This window comes from Pelmatolapia mariae, linkage group LG1 (assembly GCF_036321145.2).
Source record: "Pelmatolapia mariae isolate MD_Pm_ZW linkage group LG1, Pm_UMD_F_2, whole genome shotgun sequence".
NCBI lineage: Eukaryota > Metazoa > Chordata > Actinopteri > Cichliformes > Cichlidae > Pelmatolapia > Pelmatolapia mariae.
Genome location: NC_086227.1, coordinates 23311401 through 23334686, shown reverse-complemented (window position 1 = coordinate 23334686; position 23286 = coordinate 23311401). Strand labels below are relative to the sequence as shown.

Below are 23286 nucleotides of genomic sequence, written 5' to 3'. Positions count from 1 at the left end.
ATGATCTTATAATGATTTTGCTGTTCACACTTGTGAAACACCTACCTGTTGCAAAAATCTATTTTAACCATTGAACAGAGACTTTGTAAGTGAACAGTGAAACAAACCATTATTAAAGGTGTCAGGAGGCAGGAGGATTTTTTTGTGCACAGATGGATGACATCCCAGTGAGGATAACACAATCAGGCTCACCTGGGAGTCCAATGTGGTTCCACAGCGCCTTCTGGGAATAGCCTCAGCCCACGAGAGAATTCATCCGCTTTTTGGGTTATGACAATAAGAGACAAAGACAGAACTGTTAAACTGTTGAAAATGGGTGATTGTGATCTTTACTCCTTGACTTCCTTGCAATTCCATCTTACATCCCCCTCCTCACCCTCCCAGATGGCTCACACTCTGTGCATTAGTATAAGTCCTGGTTGACATCTGCATACCGACACAGGAGGAATAGGAACCCATTGTTAATCTGCAGCTTAGAACAACCATCAACTGCAGAGTAATCTGTCTGTGTCCCAAGCTGCTGCCCTGAATCGATACATCACTGGAGCTACTTTGGCAAAAAGTCTTCCTGGAAACATCTGCATTAGCTCATCAAATTCATCTCTTTGCGATGTTATATTGCAGATGTGCAACATTTACGGTGCCATGAAAAAGATGTCAGATTTCAAAGACACTTCTGAGGCTTTGGGACTCCAGAGCTATTATCCACAAATGGAGAAAACTTCAAACTGTGGTAAACCTTCCCAGGAAGGGCCACTGTTACCAAAGAAGCGCTTCAATAACTCTTCCAAAAAGTCTCGAAAGAACCCACATTTGCCCAAAAACATCTTTGTGATCCCCAAGATTTTTGGGAAAACATTCTTTGCACTGACGAGACGAAAGTTTGCCTTTTTGGAAGGTTTGAGTTACTGTTACATGTGGCATAAAACTAACACAGCATTTCTTAAAAAGAAAATCGTACCAAGTCAAACATGGTGGTGGTCAAGAGTTAGTCTGGGCCTGCCTGCTTTGCTGCTTCAGGACCTGGACGAAAGAAGAAGAATGTCCGGCCGTCAGTTCATGTTCTAAAGCTTGAGCGTTCTGTATATAATCAGGTTATATCTGAAACATGCAAGTGTGACAAAAATGAAATAAATAAAGAAATCATGAGGAGGGCAGATACTTTTTCACTGCACTGCAAACTGGGTGAACTTATCTAGATTTTTTTGCTATTGTAAAAAAAAAAAAATTCCATTGTTTATATATAGCTAAACAATGGATGTATTCACAGTAACATCACCCACTGGTTAGTGAAGTACAATTGTGAATCCTTAAGTTGAGCACTTTTGCTGTCCTGATGTTGTGAAGCTGGAAATTATGAGGGGGGGGGGGGGGGGGGGTGTGCACTCTCACACCTTCCTTCAACCTCCTTTTTGGCTCTAACAGGGACCGCAGATTTAAAAGTAAACATAATACCATTTTATGTAAGACGCAAAACTAGCAACTGAAACCGTAAAGTTAGGAAAGAGGCTCACAGATTAAAGGATCTGAAGGACTGTTTTACCCCCAAAATTGTATTCAGTCTTATTTTTTTTTGTAAGCACAGGAGTCGCCCTCTGTTGGCCAAAGACTGCATGCTTTGAAGAACTTTGGCTTCATTTTTGAGATTTGGAAGTGATGTCCATGTTTTACATGCTTTGTGATTGTCCAAATCAAGGACTTTATATTGTTCAGTCTTCAGGGTTTCTATAGGCAGGACCAATCAAATAAGACTTAACTTAAATTATTGCTGCATGTTGATGGGAGTCAATGTCGGGAGTTTCACTGTGTTCAGGGACCTAATATGCCACACCCCTGAACGGCTGCAGTTTATCCTGAGGCTATATTTAAATGTTTGGACCTTATGTTTAAATTAAAACCAATCCACACTGAAAACATGAGACTTTTGTTGTCAAATTCTCCTCAAAAAGGACTCTTGCTGACAACTTTTGTGAAGTGCTGCGCTGACTGTTTTCCTCCTCCTCTTCTTCATTGCTCACTCACTTAGCTCAGAGCCGTGATCCATGCACGGTTACTTTGCTGTTGCGAAACTGTCCTGTTTGCCTCACGCAGGACACCCAGCTTGTTGTGTGATGATTCCACCAGCGTTTTCCTGGACAGCTCTGCAGAGAGCTGCGATTTGCTTTGTCATAAGCAGTTGAGACGATGGTTGCAGAAGATTCCAGATATAATATTCCTTATTCGATTTGTTTTAAAAGGACAATGTAGTTTTTTCTTATTCTTTTAATACAGGAAGTCAAAGCTTTAAAGTGTCACAAAGTATCTAAACACAATCTGATGAATAGAAGCTCAATATAAAATGTCAAAAGAATTATTAAAATAATTAAATATTATTCAGTAATTATTATTATCAAAAAGTACGTTCCTAAAGGAAACTGAAAGTCTAATTAATAGAGTAGAAAATGTTTCAAGCATTTCAATTTACAAGTAAGACAATATACACAAGATGTGAATATTGATATACATGTAGCACACTAAGTATTCACACTAAAAACAAAATATGCAGTAGCAGCATTAGTAGGATATGACGGAGTTTTTAAATGGCAATCCTGCAGACTGTCAGCTGTCCGAGGATGACCCCGCCTGATCTAAACTCACACACTGAAAGATAAAGGTGGATTATTATATAGCTATAGGAAATTGCAAAAGGATGTCATGCAACTTTTTTCTATAAATCTAACATTGCTTCCTTAATATTTTTAGATCACGACCAGCAAAACTATCAACTTTGACCTGGATTACTTATAATAAAGGCACCCTTTCTGACACACTTCAAAGATTTTCCATGTTTATATACAGAAAGTCTTATTTCAGTGGATTTCAGAATCACATGTTGCTTTCATTGTTGTACCTAATTCACATAAAACGATGTCTTCATAATTGATAACCTGCCTTGAAAAGATGTCATTTGGCCTGATTGCAGTGGTAAACGGCAGCAGCCATCAAGAAGGAAGATAGAGTTGTGTAAGTTTGATTGACAGCATTGGATTAAGGCCTTACGCAACACTGTAGGGAGTAGAAAAGATAAATCCAGATGAGATTAGGATCTGGATCCTCGCTCTTTCCAATGCTCTCTGTCCATCCATTCATCCATCGCTCCCCCTTTCTCTGTTTCACATTAATACATTAGGTGTTCAAAAATTACCCATTCCAGTGTGAGCGGTGGAACTGCATTACATGCCTATGTTCGTGTTAAGATAATTAGCATTTCACTTCCTTAAAATCTGTAACAATTAAGCAAATGAGCATCAGATTGACCAGCAGACACACATAGATAGATCAAGCAAATTAGGTCATAAAGAGAGGAGCTGAAGCTTCTCTTCTTCAAGCTTTTATCCCAGCGCCATCTAGAGGGTAAAAATCATGCTTCAGAGTCAGACTGTACAGATGATTATTCCTGTCCTGAAACTCTGGACTGGACAAGATGAAGAATCAGTTTCTTTGACCTCCAGTCAACTAAAATATGACACTTTGCTGTTTTAAAAATAAAATCACATTTGCATTAAAGCAAGAAGTCAGAATGTGTAATTGAATCCACTATTTTCTAGTAATTGGCCTCATTTACTGACAAATTGGGTCTTAATTTAACAATTTAGTAAATCTGAAGCAAAATACGACTAGAGATCATTTTTTGAGGAGTGATTTCTCTTTGGTGAGTTGGTCCTTTAATCAGTTTAGGCTTGTTATTTATGCTAGCAAAGAGAGAGAGAAATAAAAAATTCATCTTTTGTTCTGACATTATACAACCCAGTTTCAGTGTAAGCCGTAAACAGAAGGCACTCATTACATTTAAGCGAGAAGAAAACATTTCATTTGTTTTCTTTGTGCAATATTAGATTAGAAATTTCAGTTTTGTGCAATAAAATCGAGATTTATTTTTGTAAATAAAGTCCTATCTCTGTTATTCTGAATGTGATGCCAGAAAAAAACTGTGTAAAACTTTGGGGAAGAGCAACAAAATACTGTGGGGCCAGAAACACTTCTCACTCACTTTAGCTAAGTTGGTAAAACAGCTTCTCAGGCATTTAGAAATAGAATTTAACATACAGTGTAATAAGATGATTTCACCAGGCCAAAGATGGCCATCACATTCAGGTTTTCAGGTGGTGCTGGATTCACACAACAGTCAGAGCACGGGTTTATAAACAGAGCCACAACAGCAAGTTAAAACTCTGACATGAAAAGAAAAGAAAACACACAAAGAAGATCCAAAAACTCTAATATGTTCTTGAGATCCAGCCTGGACAATGACGTAAAATATAAAGCTGTTTTCTGACCACTCAAAATTTTAAATTCCTGATAGAAGTAATACTATGCATCCTGTGAGCTAAAGAGAGAGATTTGTAGACCCAAAGTCAGCATCTCTATGATGCAGAGCTATTAATCTGCACAGATTATCTATCTTGTGCATCTGTGAAGGCACCACTAGTGCTAAACAATGATGATGATGATGTAAACTGGCAGACCAGACCTGTCACCCACTCGCAGGAAAATTCAAATCCAATTAAATTTTGGGTGTGAATAATTTTAGGATCACTGCACTTTACGCGACGATCGTAAACTGTAAGGTTTCCAACACGAGTCTTTTATAAGTTTATTTCATACAAATTTTATTATTTTGTCCACAACTCAACACAGCTGAAAAACTTTGTAATATGACTTACAAGAGCCACTGAAAATCTTCATGTCATTTTTTTTCTAAAACAAACCTCTCACCGCAGTCCGGGGATGAGATCACATGAGCCAAACCACCCCCCCAATATCAATGAAGGTTTAAAAAGAAAACAACAGAAACACTGTCGGATCCTTTTTTCCCACTAGAAGTCTCTAAAATGCTGCTGAGACAAAATGCTTGTTGGCTTGAGAAATAACTTGCCAGTCTTAAACAATGAGCTGCCAGATCAGCTTCAAAAATATGAAATGTTTGTAATAGCCTATGCTTAAAACACTGATGAACAGGACAAATATGTGGCCACTAAACATCTGTGTGGAGAATAGTGAAGAGGCACGTAAAATGTTTAAATCACACCCAAAAAATGAAAAAGAAGTAGGTGCTGCTTCCCCAAAACTATGGAAAAAACGTCCCCAAGAAGAATCCTTTAATAACAATTCATTTTAAGTGCCCTTTAAAGCTTTGAGGAATTTCTTCAAGTCTTTTTTTCTTCTTCTCAGTTGCAAAAATACCTCTAGCAACAAAAATAATGGAAATAACCTTAAGGTACCTTTAAAGGCAACTCTGAAACAGTCGTGGTAGAGTTTTATTTAGTTCACTACAACCATAAGCAGGCCAAGATTAGTGTTTTGGTTTTAAAAAAAATCCTATAGATACTTCATCTTGGCGCATTTTTGCATGTTATTGTGGGGTGTTCTTGTTATCCTTTTTTTTTTTTTTTTGCAACAAGAGCTCCTAAACTCGGTTGGAAAAACAAAACAAAAACAGCTTATGGACAAAAAACACTTTATGCAGCTAGGCAGTTTTGAGCATGTTCTTCGCCGGTGTCCCCTCAGTCTGTCCCGTCATAAATAAGTCTGAAATGTGAGTCTGTGCAAACTACGAGTCTCGTTTGAATGGATTCATGCGATCTTGGTTTGGCTGCAGACCAGAGGCAGACTGTGCATGTTTCAATTAGTTTAGCAATAAGTTTATTACTATCAGCTAGCCAGCCTACAAAAAAATTAAAACGCAAATAAAAATAAAAATAAAAATCAGCTCTACTTGAAAATAAATTGTCATCGCTCTCAGTTTCGTAGAAATCGGGGCTGGATCTGCTGTCTCCTGCTCTCCGTCAGTCTGAGTCTGTGTAACGGCTCGTCTCCGGGGATGTTCACCCATCCCATCAGATTTTCTTCCGAACGTTAGCAGCCACCGTGTGGCCGTACAGCAACCGGTCCCGTTCCCGCACTTCCTCCTGCAGCTTGGCCTCCGCCACCCGGAGCTGGCGGATGGTCGCCTTCATCTCCTTCATCTTCACCTCCATGAGCGCGATGATGTCCCGCTGCTCGTTCAGCTTCCTCAGCAGCTCGGCCGACGTGGTGCCAGTGGTCAGAGAGTACGAGTGGTCCAGGGGGCTGCTGGTCACGCTGACATACTGCACGGGTGCCGCCGCAGATGAGGTGTCCACCTGGGAGTCGCCAGCCGTTACCTCGGCTGTACCGCCGACCTGCCCCGTGTAAGATGTCCCCTCCGTTGGGACGGGCAGTCGCGCGGTGCCCAAGTACTCCCCGTTTTGGCCTATCTGCACCACGGTGATGCTGTCGTCGCTCGCTTCCCCGCCTGCGTTGGCCTCGGCTCCTTCTGCGGTGCTGCCCAGCACGGAGCTGGTGACAACAATTCCGGAGGTCGCAGCTGCGGCGGGCGCGGGAACCGCCGCGGATACTTTCCTGCCTCTGCCCCGCCGACTCCTGCGCTCATTCACCCCTCGCAGAGGGAAGAGGGACGGCACCCGGATGCTGTAGGTTTTCCTCCCGCCGGCGAAATGCACGCTGCAGACTCGATGCCCCGTAGTCGGCTGGAAGGTGCTGAAGCAGCCGCTGACCCCGGCCCGGGAGATGTTCCTCAGCCACTGCTCTCTGAGAGCGGTGTCCTTAGGAAACGTGTAGAAGCGCAGTTCCCGGTCCCGGTGCGAGTTGTTGTAGCAGCCGGGGACACAGCAGGTGAACCCAGGCATATTTACTTCAGCGCCGAGGCTAAATCTGCGGCCTTCGGGTGAACTTAAGATTATTTTATTTTTGTTTCTTTATTCTATGCTATGTTATCAAGCTCGGCGGCCTGCAAGCGGAACTACACGTCCCACAACGCTAACAACTTCCTGTTTATTTTTTAGCAAAAGTGAGGCGCTCTCCTTCGTACGACGACTAAATCCATCCGAGATTAGCCGGCCGCGGAGCACACGAAGCTCTTGCATATGCTGAATTCACGGCTGCTGTTTTATTTTCAACGGTAAATGTTTTTTCTTGTTCTTAGCTCTGTTATCAGGGTAATCGTCCCCCACTGAGAACTAAAAGTCCCACAATTCCTTGCGCTTCCTGTCCATAACCGTTAGTGATATAACGCCTCTGCTGGTCAGTGTGTGTAATGACACCGTTCAAGTAGGCGTGTGTGTAAAGAAAATATTATCAACGTGTTAAAAAAAAAAAAAAAAAAGAACTTAATTAATTATTGATCTTTTTAAAACAAACGCTGTATTTTAATGTAAAACAACTATATTTTATATAGATGCAGACAGACTTCTATTTTCTTCTCAAAGGAAAATCATTTTTAGAATCACAAACTAAGGTGTTTTCAGTTACAGCTGATGATTAACTGATTAAAGCAACCTAAGTCTAATTGGGGGAAAACTTCAAATACAGAATAACAATACTGTAAAATTTGATTAATACATATATGCAATCAGAAATAACCATGGAGAATAAAACACTTTTTAGATGGACCAATTTTATGAAATTCAAGTCTAATAATTTAATGTTCTGCTTTTTCTTTTGGCTTGCCCTATTAGGTGTTGCTATAGCAGATCATAGGCCTCTGTCTCACCCTATAACTTTTATCCCCCTTAATCACACCATCAGCCATTGTCATCAGTAAATGTCATATTTTGGGGTCAAATCACCGTCAATAATAGAAACAGTGCATCCCCACCAGTATAAATATCTAATCAGCTTACATCTAATAAGCATCCACAGAAGGTGTATTGTATTGTATCTTTATTTTGAACATGTTAAAATAGTACAACAACAGAAAAAAAGAGACAAACAATAGTCTAGTCTACACTTTTTCTTCCTGTTTCCCTGTCCATCAGAAATTCTTCATTACAATTACATTACATGTTACATGTGTTTTATATTTATTTATCTATTTTTATATTTTTACATTTATACTTTAAATATATACTTATATAAACATACTTGTGCACCTACACATATATACGCATCACTGTTGTGAAAATAGTGGGTGAGAACACCCGATCAGAGCCCTACCTCCGTTCTTTACTTTGCAAAAACCACAATTTTGAACCGCTTTTTGAACTGAGTCATGCTGGGACATTGCTTCAGTTCTTCACTTAGTCTATTCCACAGCTTCACTCCACACACAGAGATGCAAAAACTTTGTAGTGTTGTACAGATACAGGGATGTTTTAAATTTAATTCCCCCTTCAAATTGTATCCCTGTTTCCTTTTAGAAAACAATTTGAGAATATTGTCAGGAAGTAGGTCGTTTATTACTTTATATATAATTTGTACCGTGAGAAAATGAACCAGGTCTGTGAATTTTGGTATTTTTGATTTTAAGAATAGCGGATTTGTATGATCTCTGTAGCCAGTTTTATGGATTATCCTTATGGACCTTTTTTGCAATATGAAGATTGATGATAGCGAACATTTATAAGTATTGCCCCAAACCTCTGCACTGTAATGCAAATACGGTGAAATCAGTGAACAATAGAGAATGTGGAGTGATTTGTGGTCCAGATGTGTTTTACTTTACTTTACTCATGGTGATATATCATGTGTGTATTTTATGAGAATTTCAAAAAAGGTATCAACAGGTATTTTTCACTAATTTAAAGTTAGACTGATTTTCAGTCTGTTTCCTTGGATTGTTTGTTCATCTTTCCATGTCAACTGCCACACTGTCCAGGTGGTAGTAACCATTATCATCCACCTGATGGCCTTGTAGATCACTCTTCCTGCACTCCTGTGCTGGTTTAGTGGTTGGCTGGATGGTTGTGGATTTGGACGCTGCAGGTGTCACTTTTCTGATCATCATCACACAGCTATTTCTGCAGATTTAGTTTATTATTTACACACTGTAAATCTGTAGCAGCCAAATAAACCTTATACCGTATTCATCCAAGATCATTTCACAAAGTAAAAACCAAAGTTTAAAAGTATTTTTAAAAATAAATTGTATTTGAAAAAGCTGAGGCAAAAGAATGTAAACCAAAGTCACCCCTGCCAACAGCAGCATTAAACATGAGCGCTCACACACACCTCTACAAGTTTAAAGTCCCGTGTGTTGCTCATGGTGCCAACAGATGAACTGAGAGTTAACAATGGGTTCTTATCAGGGAAAAAAGATACATTTAAAATGGTATCTGCGTTGCAATAAGCAAGGTCCTGCTATTATACTTGCATCAGGGCACTTCTCTGGTTATTTGAAACATATGTTACTGGCCCTCCATTCAAAAACAAACAAAAATCACTATTGATTCTCCACGAACAAATATTGAATATATATTTGAGTTTGTTTCTGTGAAATCTGTGCAATTGTAACTAATACTGTCAAATAAAATTAACCAGAATAAATTATCGAAATACATTTAACCGGAGACATTATATGAGAGGGATGTCACTAAAGTAACTGAAATACAAGGGAAAACACTGCAATAGCAAACGTGGTAGAATTAGGCTATAACTTTCAGAGAGTTTTAAGAGAGTTTTTAACCGTTTAAACCTTAATTTCGTCTCAAAGCCAGCAAATTATTTTGTGGATATATTTAGATTGGACTGGTAGCTACGCCTTGAGTTTTGGTAATGGTTTAAAATAACAAGTCAGATAACTGCTTTGGGGTAGGCCTATTTCAAGACGACTGCCCACTTGCAAGAAGCTTTGAGGCAACTGTTGTTGCGATTTACATAAAACTGAATTGAAAATTTTTAGATTAAACGAGTGAAACTAGTCGACGTACTGAGGGATTTGTACAGGTAGCGCACTGAATCATGGGAAAACTATTGAAACTTCAAGTAATGCCTTAACAGCAAGGGCACATATTTTATTCGTAAGACGTATTAATACATTAATTAAAAAAATATCTTTAAAAGCAAGGTTTTGTGAAACTTTTAGTATCTTTGTGTTTAAACGTAACGTGTTTCCTATGTGTCCCCCGTGTTGATTTTCCGCCGGTGACCTATCTTCACCGCTTTAGTATGTCCGGTTCCCGTCACAGTATTGCTGTTGCTGCTGAAGTTACCATTAGCAACTGGGCAGCGCCCGGCTCGACACCTTCCGACGTCGCTGATGTTGTGCTGCCAAATACAGTAGGTCGTTAACGTTTCCTTACTTTTCACTTGGGATTTGTTTTAAATAATACCCGTTTGTAGATACTTTAACGCTAAACAGTGAGCCCGAGAAGTATCTGCGTTTACTGGGAGTTTTATGTGCACGCTCTGCGGTTGTCTGGCCAGCTAGCTGAACGTGCTAGCTAACGTTATCAATAACCTGACTGTTTAGCTAGCTCACTGTGTGTGTGTGTAGGTGTGTGTGCACTTGTAGCAGTACGCGTGTTTGAAACGAAGACGTGGCCACTTTGAGGAAGTTTGCAGTGTTTTATGACATATGGCTGATCCCGAGCTACTACTTCTGATTCAGAAAGCGACGTGTCCGTGTGTCATGCCTTTGATATCTCATCTGTCTAGCTGACTCGGCACGGCTCAGTTGCCAGTGTTGTCGGTGTGTGAGAGACTTCAGCTGCATTCAGCTGCTTTAGCCTGGCGCGGATGCGGTTTAAACCAGAGAAGGTTCCCAAAGGTGGCACAGGTAATGCAGGTGCAGGGGCACGCAGACTTTCCTCCGTCACCCTTCTGTTGTACAGTCATAATGGCCACAGGGAGAGTCAGCAAGTAGGCCTGCTCATTGTTCACCTATATAGCACTGTGCTAAATATGGACCCACCCCGCATTTCTTTATATTTTGCTAGGAAAACGGAAAATAGGTACAGCAATTTATGGAGTGAGAGAAGTTCACACCTGAGCCAAAGCTGCTGTTCTGCTGTTTCTCCTCTCAGCATATTCCTTTCCTTTTCCCCCCTTACTTCTCCCTAAGAGTCCACATTCAGTCCCCAAAGACTGTAGTCTTTGTAGTGGTACATTTAGTTCATTTAATGTTTATAAATCAGTTTCACTTTTTACTTTGAATTATAATTAAAGTTTTTGGAAAACCTCTGAATTAAAAGGATATATTTTTTGTGTTTTTGTGTATGTTTTTCAGCTTAGTTGATTTTTATGCATATGTATTTAATGTGGATATGGCCTGCTATTTAAATCAGTCACCAGTCTATTATCATTCCAGATCAGGAAAACAAGGGAGTAAACTCATACTGGTTCAGGTGATTTATAACTTTCAGAACAACATCAAGTGAGCGATAAATGATTAGATTGTTCTGGCTGCTGGTTTTTATGTTTAGCCTGGTTGAAAGACAAAAGATGACATTGACATTCAGTGGGTGTGAACGAGGAAAGGCATGTTAAGTATGTGGCAGGACATGGCGTGAGAGCCTGTCACAGAGGTCTGATAAGAAAAACTGGGCTGAACTTTCACGAGACCTGCAGATACAGTCAATAAAGCTGGGATAAATGGGTAAAGCACTTATTCACTACTCTTTCTCATTTCTTAGTGCTGCATTCACAAAGAGCTTTTTTATTTCCCAGGATTTTGTTATGTTATTGGATAAAGGTTGATCGTTCTTTAACTGTTCAATTGTTAATTGTTTTATAGGCTAACTCAACAGCACAGGCCTTGAAAAGCTAGTGGATGATTTGCTGTTGAGGTGCTGGAGTGACTGGCGATGGTTCACACATAGGGTCCCACCGAGCAGCTCTACCATGCTGCCGGGAGTCGGTGTATTTGGCACGGGGAGTACGGCCCGAGTGCTGGTCCCACTGCTAAAAGCAGAAGGCTTTGAGGTTCATGCACTGTGGGGGCGAAGCGAAGAGGAAGCATGCTGCTTGGCAAAGGAGCTCGGCATCCCGTTTCACACCAGCCGATCTGACGACGTCCTGCTGCATCAAGATGTTGACCTTGTCTGCATCTATATTCCACCATCCATGACAAGGCAGATAGCAGTCAAGGCACTGGGTAAGACTCCATAAACACAAATATAACATAATATAACACAGTGTGTTTGGCAGCATAGTGACTGAGCTATTAGCACTGTCACAGCAAGAGGGGTTTAAATCCAGGCAACACTCTTTCGTACAATGTTTGTATGGTCTCCCTGTTCTTGTGCAGGCTTTCTACAGGGCCTCCAGTTTCTCCTACCACTAACCCTATTTAGTGCCCTATTTAGTATGTCATGAAAGAAATCGTCTCAAGAGTTAACACCCTAAATGAAGGTTGAAATATTAAGATTAACATGTTAGTATTGCACATTTCTTCCTCTTGCAATAATGCTTTCAAGTTATCAGTGTTCTGGTACCAAATTACAAAATTTTAATGAAAACATGCAGTGTTCTGAAACACTGACCAGTGCCTCATGCCTGCTTGTGGTGATGCTTATTAATCAACTGAGGGTAAAGTCAAAGCTACAGTGAAGAAGAAACTCACACGGTGAAAATGGCAGACAGCACAGATAGCAGGGCAAAGCACATCGGTGGCATTATTAATCACACTAATTAAACTGAAAAATATTGATTAGACACACAGTGTGGCGAATAAATATATAATTACTGCTGATAGCCTCATTAGGGACATTTTTTTATTAGTTATACAGGTATTTGATGTATCTTCTATGTTTGTTTTACAGTGTGTCCAGAACTGTAGGACTCAGTATCATGATATTGCCGTTATTTTGGGGAATGTATTATTAGTTGCTTCCACCTGTAATGACTATAATCCTAATACAGCTCCTCTGGGGGTATCTCCACTTATTTGTGCTTCATCACAAGCCAGATGTGTCAGATAGAAACCCTTCAAGTTTCAGTTCTGGGTCTGGTTGCGATTTAGCACCCGTAGCTGTTTTCACACATGACCTCCATGGATTGTCAGGAAACTCAAGTGTGGTGATTGCCCTACCTCACATGTAGCACACACCAGGTGATGGTCTACTTTAGATGCATTCTCACTGCTGGAAATACTGCATTTGTTTAAAGCAAGGGAACTGCCTGGGTAGAGCATGCAAGAAGCAGCATACATGAGTGCCCACTCATTTGCTGGAACTTCACCAAACAATTATGTGTGCTGTTCCCACACGAGAACAGTCAACCATCACGCACCGTTTGTCCCAGTAGGCTGGAGATCGTTCAGTGTCCATTCTGACTATGTTAAACATTTGCTGTGTCACATACAGCTTCATCAGGTGAGGTGTGGAAAAGTTCAGAGCTGTGTGTGAAAACGGCTCGTGCCCTGAAGCAGCTGGGTGTGGCAGGTCAGATCTCAAACGCATTTCCTCTGTAACGTATTCTTCAGGGTTTGTTATTGAAGTGTGATTAATGGTGATCGAAGCCTTGATCAACAGCAAGTGTAGCTACAAATTTTTTTTAAAAAGAGAGAAATTCTGTCAGCAGTAGACTGAAGCAAACATAATCAACAAGGTTTCCCAATCAAAGGGGACTTGATACAGGGCTTACTGTATCTGATGGAATTCCTAAGCGTTGACCACAGTTTCCTGTTTTAGTTGCAACTTCCTGAGTGTTTCCCCGCTGAGGGACTAATCCATGGGACCAATTCCAAAGGCTAGTGAGGTCTGATTTAAAATGTATAACAAACGCTGCACTCACTAGATGCCGTCACATAATTTTGGTTTATTCATACCTAATATGAGGAAATGAACAGTAAAGCAATCAAATGCACACTCTGATAGATGCACCGAACTGAAACTGCTGCAGGTCTGAGCTTATGTAAAATAAATTGTGTGAAATCTGTTCTCATTGGCTCTACGCCAAAGATCAGTGCAGTAAGTTAATAACTGCTGAATCTCCGTCTGTCTTCAGGTATCGGTAAGAATGTCGTGTGTGAGAAAGCTGCAACTGCTGTGGATTCATTCAAGATGGTCACTGCAGCCAGATACTACCCACAGCTGCTCAGCATTATGGGTAACACCCTGCGCTTCCTGCCAGCTTTTGTTGCAATGCGCCAGCTGCTGGTGGAGGGATATGTGGGCGAACTGCAGGTGTGTGATGTCCGAGTCTATGGTCCGAGCCTGCTGGACCAGTCGTACGGCTGGACCTGCGAGGAGCTGATGGGAGGAGGCGGTCTTCACACTGTTGGCTCCGCCATCATTGACCTTTTGAGTTACCTGTCTGGCACTCGGGCACACCGCGTGCATGGTTTACTGCGGACCTTCGTGCAGCAAAACGGTTTGATCCGAGGGATACGCCGCGTCACCAGCGACGACTTCTGTTTCTTCCAAATGTTGATGGGTGGGACAGGGTCCAGTAGCGTGTGCTGCACTGTGACCCTAAACTTCAACATGCCGGGGTCGTTTGTACATGAGGTTATGGTAGTTGGATCCACTGGGAGATTAATTGCCAGAGGGACAGAACTGTATGGGCAACGCAACGGGAGTAAAAGTGAGGAGCTGTTGGTAGGCGACAACGGCTGGGTGGGACCAGAGGTAAAAGAAATGCCCCTGCCTCTCCTGCAGGGCCTGAGCTCCATGGTGAAGGCGCTGAGGCAGTCTTTTCAGGCTAAGGAGGAGCGCCGGTGTTGGGCACGGGGACCAGTTGCCACTGCACCAACATTTGAGGACGGTCTGTACGTGCAGACGGTGGTGGAGGCGGTGAAGCGGTCCAGCAGCAGCGGAGAATGGGAGTGTGTTGAGATCATGAGTCATGAACCTGATCCAAACCAGAACCTGTGTGAGGCTCTCAAGAGAAACAAAAACTAGATCTGTTAATTCACCCAGTGCGACTACTGCATGTCTGACAAAACGGAGCTCTGAATGTTTCAAGTCCACTGCTTCGACCTTTTATGTGACACATGACTACTTGGCTTTTTTTTTTTTTTTTTTAACACTCTTGTCACAATTTGAACATAATTTTTTTTTATTTGACTGTGTTGTGAATGCTTGAACCCTCACAGATGTGATTTGTTTGTACACTAAATTTGTAAACCACAGCTCTATTATTCTGATTCTCAACAGAAAACATTACCATAGCTGTAAAGCTCATTTAAACGTGTTAAAAGCTCCCTGTGCCCCACCGGCAGTCACCTTACGCTGCCTTTATTCTCATTCTTAGCTTGAAGTTGCGGAGTCATGATTTCAGATTTTCGGCTAAAAAAGGATCTAGACCTATATTAGTTGTTAGCCAATAGTAGATTTTAATTTTAAAAAATGGTTTGAGGTTGTTGGGGTTTTTTTGTTGTTGTTGTTTTTCTCAACTTATGAGCAGTTTCTTTTGATTTATTAATATAGAAAGAAAACAATTATGAAGTCTGAATAAGTGCATTACCCCTGAACATCCCTTTTTTTCTGGTTATTGTTTTTAATATTTTTTTGTTGTTGTTGTTTTTTCTTTTAAAGTTTGGGTATCACCAGAGAGTTTGAGCTGAGTCTAATATTTCCATGACCACCGGCTGGCTCGCTGTCTAATAAACCATGCGCCAGCAGAAACAGTTCATTGAACCCTGCAAGAAGTCAGTGGTTTCAGGACTGATTGAAAAGAGTGTCTCAGTCATATTTGAGTTTGTTTTGGCCCGCTGATAACGTGAGAGGGATTAATGGGTACAGTATGCCTATTTTATCTGAATTAATAGTCTCAGCTTGTATATACACCCTTTTTGATGGTACAGCAGAGTTTTAGGATTCATAGATAGTTATTTTGTTGAGCCTTCAGCTCTGGGTCAAGGATCCTTTCCCCCACTTTGCAAATCCTGGTCTGTAAGTTTCAGCATATTGGTTGCAGTTCACCAGCTGGCGCCTGTGCTAAAAGTTTTGTACTGTAGCTACAGAAAGATTTGTTCACTCACCATTTTTCAGGTGATTAATGATGCTGTGTATTACTATAGGGTATAGGGAAACTGGAACACCATGTGATTCTCTACTGTAGATAAAATTTAGACTTTAATATGTTTGAATGGAAATATATTGGTGTTAATGTACACTAACAGCACCTTTTTATAAAAGAGGGAGTGTTTACCTCAGCCATGACTGTGACCATCACAGCAGCCGGGTGATTTGACTAACAAATGACCCGTTGTGATTCTGATAGAACTCAAATTAGAGCAAGTATAATGGAGCTGTGTTCAGTTTACTTTCTATTTTATTTTTCACCATGTAATAAGTATATTTTAGACATTTGAAAAAAAGAGGCTTAGTAATGTGTTTGTTACAAAATGGCCATGACTTACATGATACCAGGGATTGAGTAAAATAAGCTATGTAGAGAATAAAGTAACAGTCTGTAGCAATGCCCCTGAATTCCCCACTGTAAATGTATACTGAACTATTACTCCTGTAAGCTGGAAAAGAGGATGTAGAAAGTGTGCAGTTGCCTGCTGCACAGACAGAGCAGCAGTCACAGTTTTACCAAAGTACATTATAAACATTCAAAATAAAAGCTCTACTCTAGGATGGATGACTCAGCCATGTCCTGTTGCATAACTGAATTATGCCTCAGGGAGTTTTTAGTGCATACGCTTAGCACCTGTTTTTCCATTTTGGACTGATAGTATTCCATAAGGATGTAGACCTTATGGAATACGATCACCATATTAAATTGGTATTTCCAGTTTATTTTGATGTGTATTTTCATAGACAGCATAACAGATGAACGAAGCTTTCAAGTCTAAAAATTGAAGCCAGCCTGGAAGTGCCATAAACGGAATTATTTTTAAAGGCAAAACCTGCAATACTGTGGGGGGAATGACCATTGAATTTGACCTGTGTAAACACTCTCCTGTTGAGTCACTCATTTTGGGTCACACTAAATAAATGATTACGTCTGTTTTCTAAATTTTGGTCATTCTTTGTGTCAGATAAAAAGATTTTTGAGGGTATGCTGGTTAGCTAGCAGCTTGTGATTGGCAAGCTGTTATGAGCATCACAGTAGCTATGTCCATCTTTTATACTGTGCATGGATTTATCAAATAGATTATAAGATGACAACAACATTGAAAATAAAAGCTAGGATGCTTAGGGGGAGTCATTCCCACATGCTCTGTTTGTTTGTTTGTTTGTTTGTTTGGGTTTTCTTCTGTGATGTTTTGGGCAAACAATGACTGCTGAGATCAAACGTCAGTGGATTATTTGGATTGTGTCTCAGGGAGTGTTTTGGAGATGTTCTTGGCACCTGATTTCCACTTCACACTGATCATAATCCATTTAACCAGAGAGCTTCTACTAGCCTACAGGCTGCAAAGCAGAAAATTAAAGTAGCAGCCGGCTCTTCATAGCATTCACAGTGTTTAGTGTTAAACTCTGAGATGTATTTGATTCAAAGCCTGAGTGGTTTTAAAGTTTGTGTTTAAGGTGTGTTTACATTTGTTAAGCACTGAAGTAAACTGTACTTCTTCTTTTTTTTTTTTTAACACATGTGGGGTCACCAGTCGTTCAGAAACTGTACTGATGTTTTTATTGAGTGAAATCACTGGATTTGATCTGTGTGAAAGTGTAAATGTGCTCCGAGCCAGACAAGCTTCACAGGTGTTGTAGTCGCTCACTGCTTCTTACCTCTGCTGACTATCCTAACAAATCGTGGCTTCACTGTTGCTAACGCTGGTGTGGCAGGAAGTGACAGGGGGTGTGTACTGCTTTGGTCTGGCGTGTCTGTCCCCTTCTTCAGCACCACGCAGGATCTGCAGATATAAACAGATGCCCGTTACACTCTTACTTCATGCTGTCCCAACAGTGCTTTACAAAAACAGGAAGTTGAGTTTACATTAAATGTCTTTATAAAACACAAAGCATGTCACGTTTGCCTGCAGGATGTTCCATAATCTCACACTACTAAAATACATTCCAGCATTCATCATCATCTTCTTATCTATAGTTGTTTTGTTGTTTTTGCACTGAGAATGATATGATGCCACATATTTAATAAACAGCGTGATGCATGTAGCGTCCAGCCAGCTCGCTGAAGAACACTTTTTGTATTTATTTGTAAGCTCAAGTGGAGAAAGTTTGCCATTTTTTTGTGTTTTCAGCCTGTGAACTTCTTTTTAAACCTGTTTTTTTAAGCACTAATGTGTTGCTTTAAAGTAGGGAAACTGTAATGCTCATCTGCTTGACAGATATTTCCTTTAATAAAAACGGCTGCCTTTGTTTAACACCTGTTGTCTAATCTGAGTTTGTTCATTGTGTTAACTGTGAAGAAGCAAGGCAAGCTAAGCATAGAAAAAGAAAAAAAAACCTCCATCAACCTTGATGCTCCTTTAAAACATATAAAGTGAGGGTTACATTAGAACTATTGTGCTGTAATCTGATGGCATAGCATCAGCCACTCCAGCTTGTTTGAGAACATGTGGAGTGTGAGAATATGCCAAAGACAATCAATTTAAGAGATGCCAGTTTATCTTTTATTATTATCAAACTGTGTTGCAGTAAGAGAAAATCATTCCATTGATCTATACTAATTCTAGCAAGTGCAGGGCATGAGTCTTTTGCCATATTTTACTGAAATCTGTGTATTTTCCTTTTGTTTGCTGCAGCAAATGTTCTACCCCAACTTTATTCACTCATGAAATTACAAGTTTCATGGCTACATCTTTAAAACTCGAGTATTAAATGTCAAACACCTTTAAAGAGCTCTTATTTTCACAATTGTACTCGAGCACACCAGCCATAGAGATATAAAGCTAATTCCTTACTCACAAGGGGCCACCACATTGGGCAGTTCCACATGCTTTGATTTTGCTCATTTTTACATTGTATGCCCTCCAAAGGGATATGTGTCTGCCCCCAGGATCAAACCGGGGATCTTTTATTTGTTAGGTGAATGTGTAAACAGCTACATCATAGAGCTAACTAGTTATCATGATCACTAGTTTATATTTATAGTATTATTTACTTTGAACTTTATGTTATCGGTAAAATTTAGATTCCATTACGTTTTATTGTCTACGCAGTTTAGTTTTTAATAATTAGTTTCAGTGTTTGTTTGTTTTTTTTTATTAACTTGGTTATTTAATTTTCATTCTTTCAGCATTCTCTTATTCTCCACGACCGGAATAAATAATCTGATTTTTAAAAGTCCACTGCATCTCCTAGATATCCCCGTAATGATAATAAGAAAATATATTAAATAAAATTAAAAAATAAACTCTAATTCTTGAGTCAGATTTAGTAAACATTTAAGATACGTCTACTTGTAATCGTCGCGAATCGCTATGAATCTGTTGCTTGTCGACGGTAAAGGCTGCCTAGGTAACCATCTTCCGTATTTACTACCGGGTCAGCAGCGGTAGCGTGTGCTTTCATTGGTAGTTTTTCAGTCGTTCGCGTGGAAGCTAAGAAAATGTTATCTCAGGTCCCGCCCACTTCGCGTCGCCAGCAGTCCCGCGCGGAAGACGACGATTGATACCCCGGATATGACGTAGGGCTTTTACAGTTTCGTATGCTGCGCGTAGTAACAGCTAGGCTAGCACATCAAAAACAAATAAACTCCATTAATAGTACGGATAGCCGCAGAGTAAGTATTCGTTCTATACCGAGCCGTGGGATTTGACTCTTTATTCACAGCAGTGCCAATCTATATCCACCGCGATGGTTCGGGCTCGTAGTAGTGTAGTTTGGGGTTTTTTCGAAAACATAGACTCACGGTCTGTCCGTTGTCTTCTCTGCGGTCGTCACTTGCTCAAAAAAGGTTGTGGTTCCACCACTCCTATGCTGAGACACCTGCGTGTGAAGCATCCCACCGAGCTGTCCACGAGAAGTAACGGACCCGGATCTAAACCTGGCCCCAGGGAAGACCAGCACCATCAGGCGGAAGGAGAGCAGTTCTGCTCCGGTACAGCTCCTCAAACCATCTAAAGTGAACCCCAGCTTTGTGGGGACAGAAGTAGATATACTGTATAGTGTTTCAGAAAAAGGCCGCCAAAGGGTTAGGGTTAGTTAAGTTAAGGGTGAAAACCATATTCTATGTTTATTAAGCAGTCACTGAGTATTATCATGTAGTAGAATGTTCACCACTTAAATGTAACTTTGTCTCTTTCTTCTTCAGTGGAAGTGGCACTGGAGGACGATGAGAGTGGCACCATCACCGCAGTACACACAACTGGAATCAGCTCTTCTTTGAATGACCTCCTTCCACAGGAGGGTCCATCAGAAATAATAACACAAATGGAGACAAGTGATGAGCGTCCTGTGAGACGATCACGACATCGCAGCGTGATCTGGACACACTTTGATCACTTGGACAATCTGAACGCCGTTCGTTGTCGCATCTGCATGAAGAAGCTGGTCGAAAGTGGTGGCGTCAGCAACCTGCGGCGACACTTGTCCTCAAAACATCCTAAGGTGTACTCTGAGCTGTTATCCACCCAGCAGTACCCACCAGCACCCTTAAACTCCTCACAGGACTCAAACACTAACCCTGAGTCCGATGAGGCCTTCTGGGGGACAGAGCAGAGTGATGCTCTAGGTAAGCTGTTTGACAGCCATATTAAAGTTTCACATCTACACAAACAAGAGATAACACCGTGCTTATCTTCCTCTTCAGTATCAAGGGAGTTAGCTAAAGTTCTGGATTGTTTTCCAGTGTTTTCTGTAATCAAGACAAAAATAGAGGGATGAAAACTCTATACCAGGGGTTTAGTTTTACAGTGTGATATTGATAGGATATCTCCCGCCTGCCAAAAGTTCCTGCTTTTCCACTGTCCACTATCGGAATGTCTGGGGTTTTTTGTCTGTTTGTTTTTTTCACAGTGTTTTCACAGTTTTAAAAATGATATTTTCTGCAAATTAACAAAAACTTTATAGTTTCTAATTACAGGAACTTTTTATGTAATTTTACTGGTCTGGTCTGATCAAAGTGAATAGGCTATAAGCACTTTTCCACCCTTACGGACCAAAATTCTTAAACCTCTCACACATTAATTCATAGTACTATGCTGCTCCCTTCACTTCCACTCTGCTGCTTTGTCTGCAGTAGCTCTGTTGCCTTCAGACTTGATTATGCCATATTATAGTTAGATTTTTCCTTTCTAAGATCACTTGCTCTGCTCCCAGTGGACTTATATCTCTTTGTGATTGGTCAGATGCTGCCAGTGTCACACCTTTTCATGTATGTGTATGTATGAAAAGGGGAATAAAGAATCATTTGAAAGGATTTAGGCATTGATTATGCATATAATGTGGTCTCCTTTTTATCAGAGTGACCAGTATAAACAAACTTAAGCGGCTCAAATTTATAACACACAAACAGCTGTGCATCTACATCTGGAAAAATAAGTGAACTGCTATAATGTGACTTCTTCTCCAAAGGCTACCTGGAGTCAGGTGTTCCAGTTAAGGACATGAGGTGTGAGTTGTGTGATTACAACTATGGTTTTGTTTTTGTTTTTTTCGTTTCAGTGGAAGTCTTGCCGAAGGACAGAGACTCTGAGACGGTAACACTGGTGAATGAAACCAATAACAGTTTGGCTATCAACGGTATCTTAGACGCTTCCCACGGAAATCCAGCAGAACCTCAAACACACACAGAGGGGAGTGACGACCTTCCTGCAAGACGTCCACAACGCAGTACCATCTGGAGACACTTTGAGCGCTTGGACAGTCTGAACGCTGCTCGTTGCCGTATCTGCACGAAGAAGCTGAAGTACGGGAAAAATGGCTCCAGTAATCTGCACCGACACATGTCAAAGAGACACCCAAACTTGCTGTCAGAGCAGGTGTCCAACGGGCTGCGTTTACCGGCGTTAAACTCATCTCAGGTCTCACATGCCAACAACAAGACGTCAGAGCAGAGACAGGCTCCAGGTACGATTTTATAGCTCACAGCTGTTTCACTCAGTCTACGGGAATTGTTATGATACTTACACAAATCTCTCCTACTAAATGCTTCACTCTGGGTCAGCCCTGCTTTTGGTCATTGTGGGTCACATGGTCCTGTTTCTCCATGTAAATGTGTTGAAAGTCATTTTCTCAATTAAGAGGATGAATACACACTGCACACAGTGGCGCCACCAGTATTCTTCATAGGAATGGACATATGGGGGATATATATATATATATATATATATATATATATATATATATACATATATGTGAATGTAATGTGCCATTGCTCACGCTCTGAACCGAAGAGAAAGGAAGAAAAGAACAGGCAGACTGGGAGGGGTAATGTTTTCCAATGGGGAAGCAGGTAATTTGGCATCCTGGATAATTATCAGACGTGATATTTGTGTGGTTATCAGTATCGACTTAAATCTATTTAAAGAAGTGCTGATGCAGCCACTACTCTGTCTTCACTCCCTACTCTTTGGTTTAGAGCAATTTCCTTTTTACAAGACTGAAGTGCCATAGTCATTACTACAAATTATGGAGTAATAATATGATATATAAATCTATATTTTGAGGACTTATTTTTTGTTCTTTTTTTCTTTACTTTAAATGTTTATCTGTTCCAAATACCTGTTATAACTCCCTCTGATTAAGAATAATCAGTAGCAGCCCTTAAAAAGACACCTCAGTCCTGTTTTCCAGGTTTCCACTGTGCTGGAGGCTGTAATGAGCCTAAACCTGAGTCCTTCTCCTCGTGCAGGTGCATTGAAGATGTCTGAAGGAGAAAACCGTACGCTCAAGAGGGAGAGAGAGCTGATAGAAGCTCTGAGGAGAACGCAGAAGGAGGAGGCTCGGACTCTGGAGCATCAGAGGGAGCTGCTGGAGAAGCTGCGTGCAGCTAGTGCCAGAGAGGCGGCAGCAGAGAGGGAGCAAATCGAGTCTCTGAGGAAAGCACAGCAGGAGGAAGCCAACGACTTAAGTAGACAGCGAGAGGAGCTGCAGAAGGAAAAGGAAGAACTACAGAAGAAATGGGAAGAGCTCCAGCAGGAAAGAGAAGAGCTCCTGCTGTTTTCCAGAGAGCAGCAAGTCTCCTGATTTTAACTTTGATGAATGCAGGCATCATTGCTTAAAACACAAAATGCTCTGAATTTGTTTTAGTAAAATATGAAAATTTGAAAACAATAGGTGTGCAGTGGTTTGTTTGGTTTTTTGTTACGGCTTCATCCTGGTATTTAATCCAGGACCCCATCTCACCTTGCAAAGCCACAAAAAGCAACTTTCAGTTAACTTTTCCCTTTAAAAATACCAAGAATATCATATAGATCGGACATAAAAATATGTTTTTAATACCATAGTGGGTGGGGATGATCTGCCAATGGCTTTCCAGGACAATATACAATTCTGGTGGTGACGTGTGCTGGTCTATGCATTACGTTTAACCCTCTACCGTAAACTATTATCAAGTTAATACAGAAAATTTCTTTTTTAATTAAGCAAACTTGAGAGCCACAAAACTGCTTTTATTCATTCACATTTGTAGCAAATAGTTAGATGTTATTAAAAATGTGTACTTGGTTAAATAAATCTTGGTTTA

The 23286-nt window shown here is 40.7% G+C and overlaps 3 protein-coding genes across 7 annotated transcripts; 2 read left to right on the top strand and 1 right to left on the bottom strand.

Moving 5' to 3' along the window:
* Positions 1–3963: 3963 nt before the first annotated feature.
* On the bottom strand, positions 3964–6707 carry thap11 (THAP domain containing 11). Its single transcript, XM_063476471.1, has one exon. The coding sequence runs from the start codon at positions 6705–6707 to the stop codon at positions 5877–5879; it is 831 nt and encodes a 276-aa protein (XP_063332541.1). The 3' UTR covers positions 3964–5876.
* gfod2 (glucose-fructose oxidoreductase domain containing 2) lies at positions 6584–18019 on the top strand. 5 transcript variants are annotated; one of them, XM_063476456.1, is made up of 3 exons: positions 6584–6693; positions 11531–11890; positions 13744–18019. In XM_063476456.1, the coding sequence occupies exons 2-3, from the start codon at positions 11638–11640 to the stop codon at positions 14637–14639; spliced, it is 1149 nt and encodes a 382-aa protein (XP_063332526.1). In that variant the 5' UTR covers positions 6584–6693; positions 11531–11637; the 3' UTR covers positions 14640–18019. The 5 variants fall into 5 exon arrangements, with proteins under 5 accessions (XP_063332526.1, XP_063332516.1, XP_063332490.1 ...); XM_063476446.1 differs by lacking the exon at positions 6584–6693 and adding an exon at positions 6871–6979; XM_063476420.1 differs by lacking the exon at positions 6584–6693 and adding an exon at positions 8838–10074.
* A 1259-nt stretch (positions 18020–19278) lies between these two features.
* LOC134629243 (uncharacterized) lies at positions 19279–23224 on the top strand. Its single transcript, XM_063476407.1, has 4 exons — positions 19279–19698; positions 19912–20331; positions 21264–21668; positions 22453–23224. Exons 1-4 carry the CDS (start codon positions 19455–19457, stop codon positions 22785–22787), a joined length of 1404 nt encoding a protein of 467 aa, XP_063332477.1. The 5' UTR covers positions 19279–19454; the 3' UTR covers positions 22788–23224.
* Positions 23225–23286: the final 62 nt, after the last annotated feature.

Coding starts and splice junctions, on each gene's coding strand:
- thap11 (XM_063476471.1), bottom strand. CDS start 6,707: ATGCCTGGGTTCACCTGCTGTGTCCCCGGCTGCTACAACAACTCGCAC.
- gfod2 (XM_063476456.1), top strand. CDS start 11,638: ATGCTGCCGGGAGTCGGTGTATTTGGCACGGGGAGTACGGCCCGAGTG. Junction 11,891..13,743: donor GATAGCAGTCAAGGCACTGG/GTAAGACTCCAT, acceptor GTCTGTCTTCAG/GTATCGGTAAGAATGTCGTG.
- LOC134629243 (XM_063476407.1), top strand. CDS start 19,455: ATGGTTCGGGCTCGTAGTAGTGTAGTTTGGGGTTTTTTCGAAAACATA. Junction 19,699..19,911: donor AGGAGAGCAGTTCTGCTCCG/GTACAGCTCCTC, acceptor TTTCTTCTTCAG/TGGAAGTGGCACTGGAGGAC. Junction 20,332..21,263: donor AGAGCAGAGTGATGCTCTAG/GTAAGCTGTTTG, acceptor TTTTCGTTTCAG/TGGAAGTCTTGCCGAAGGAC.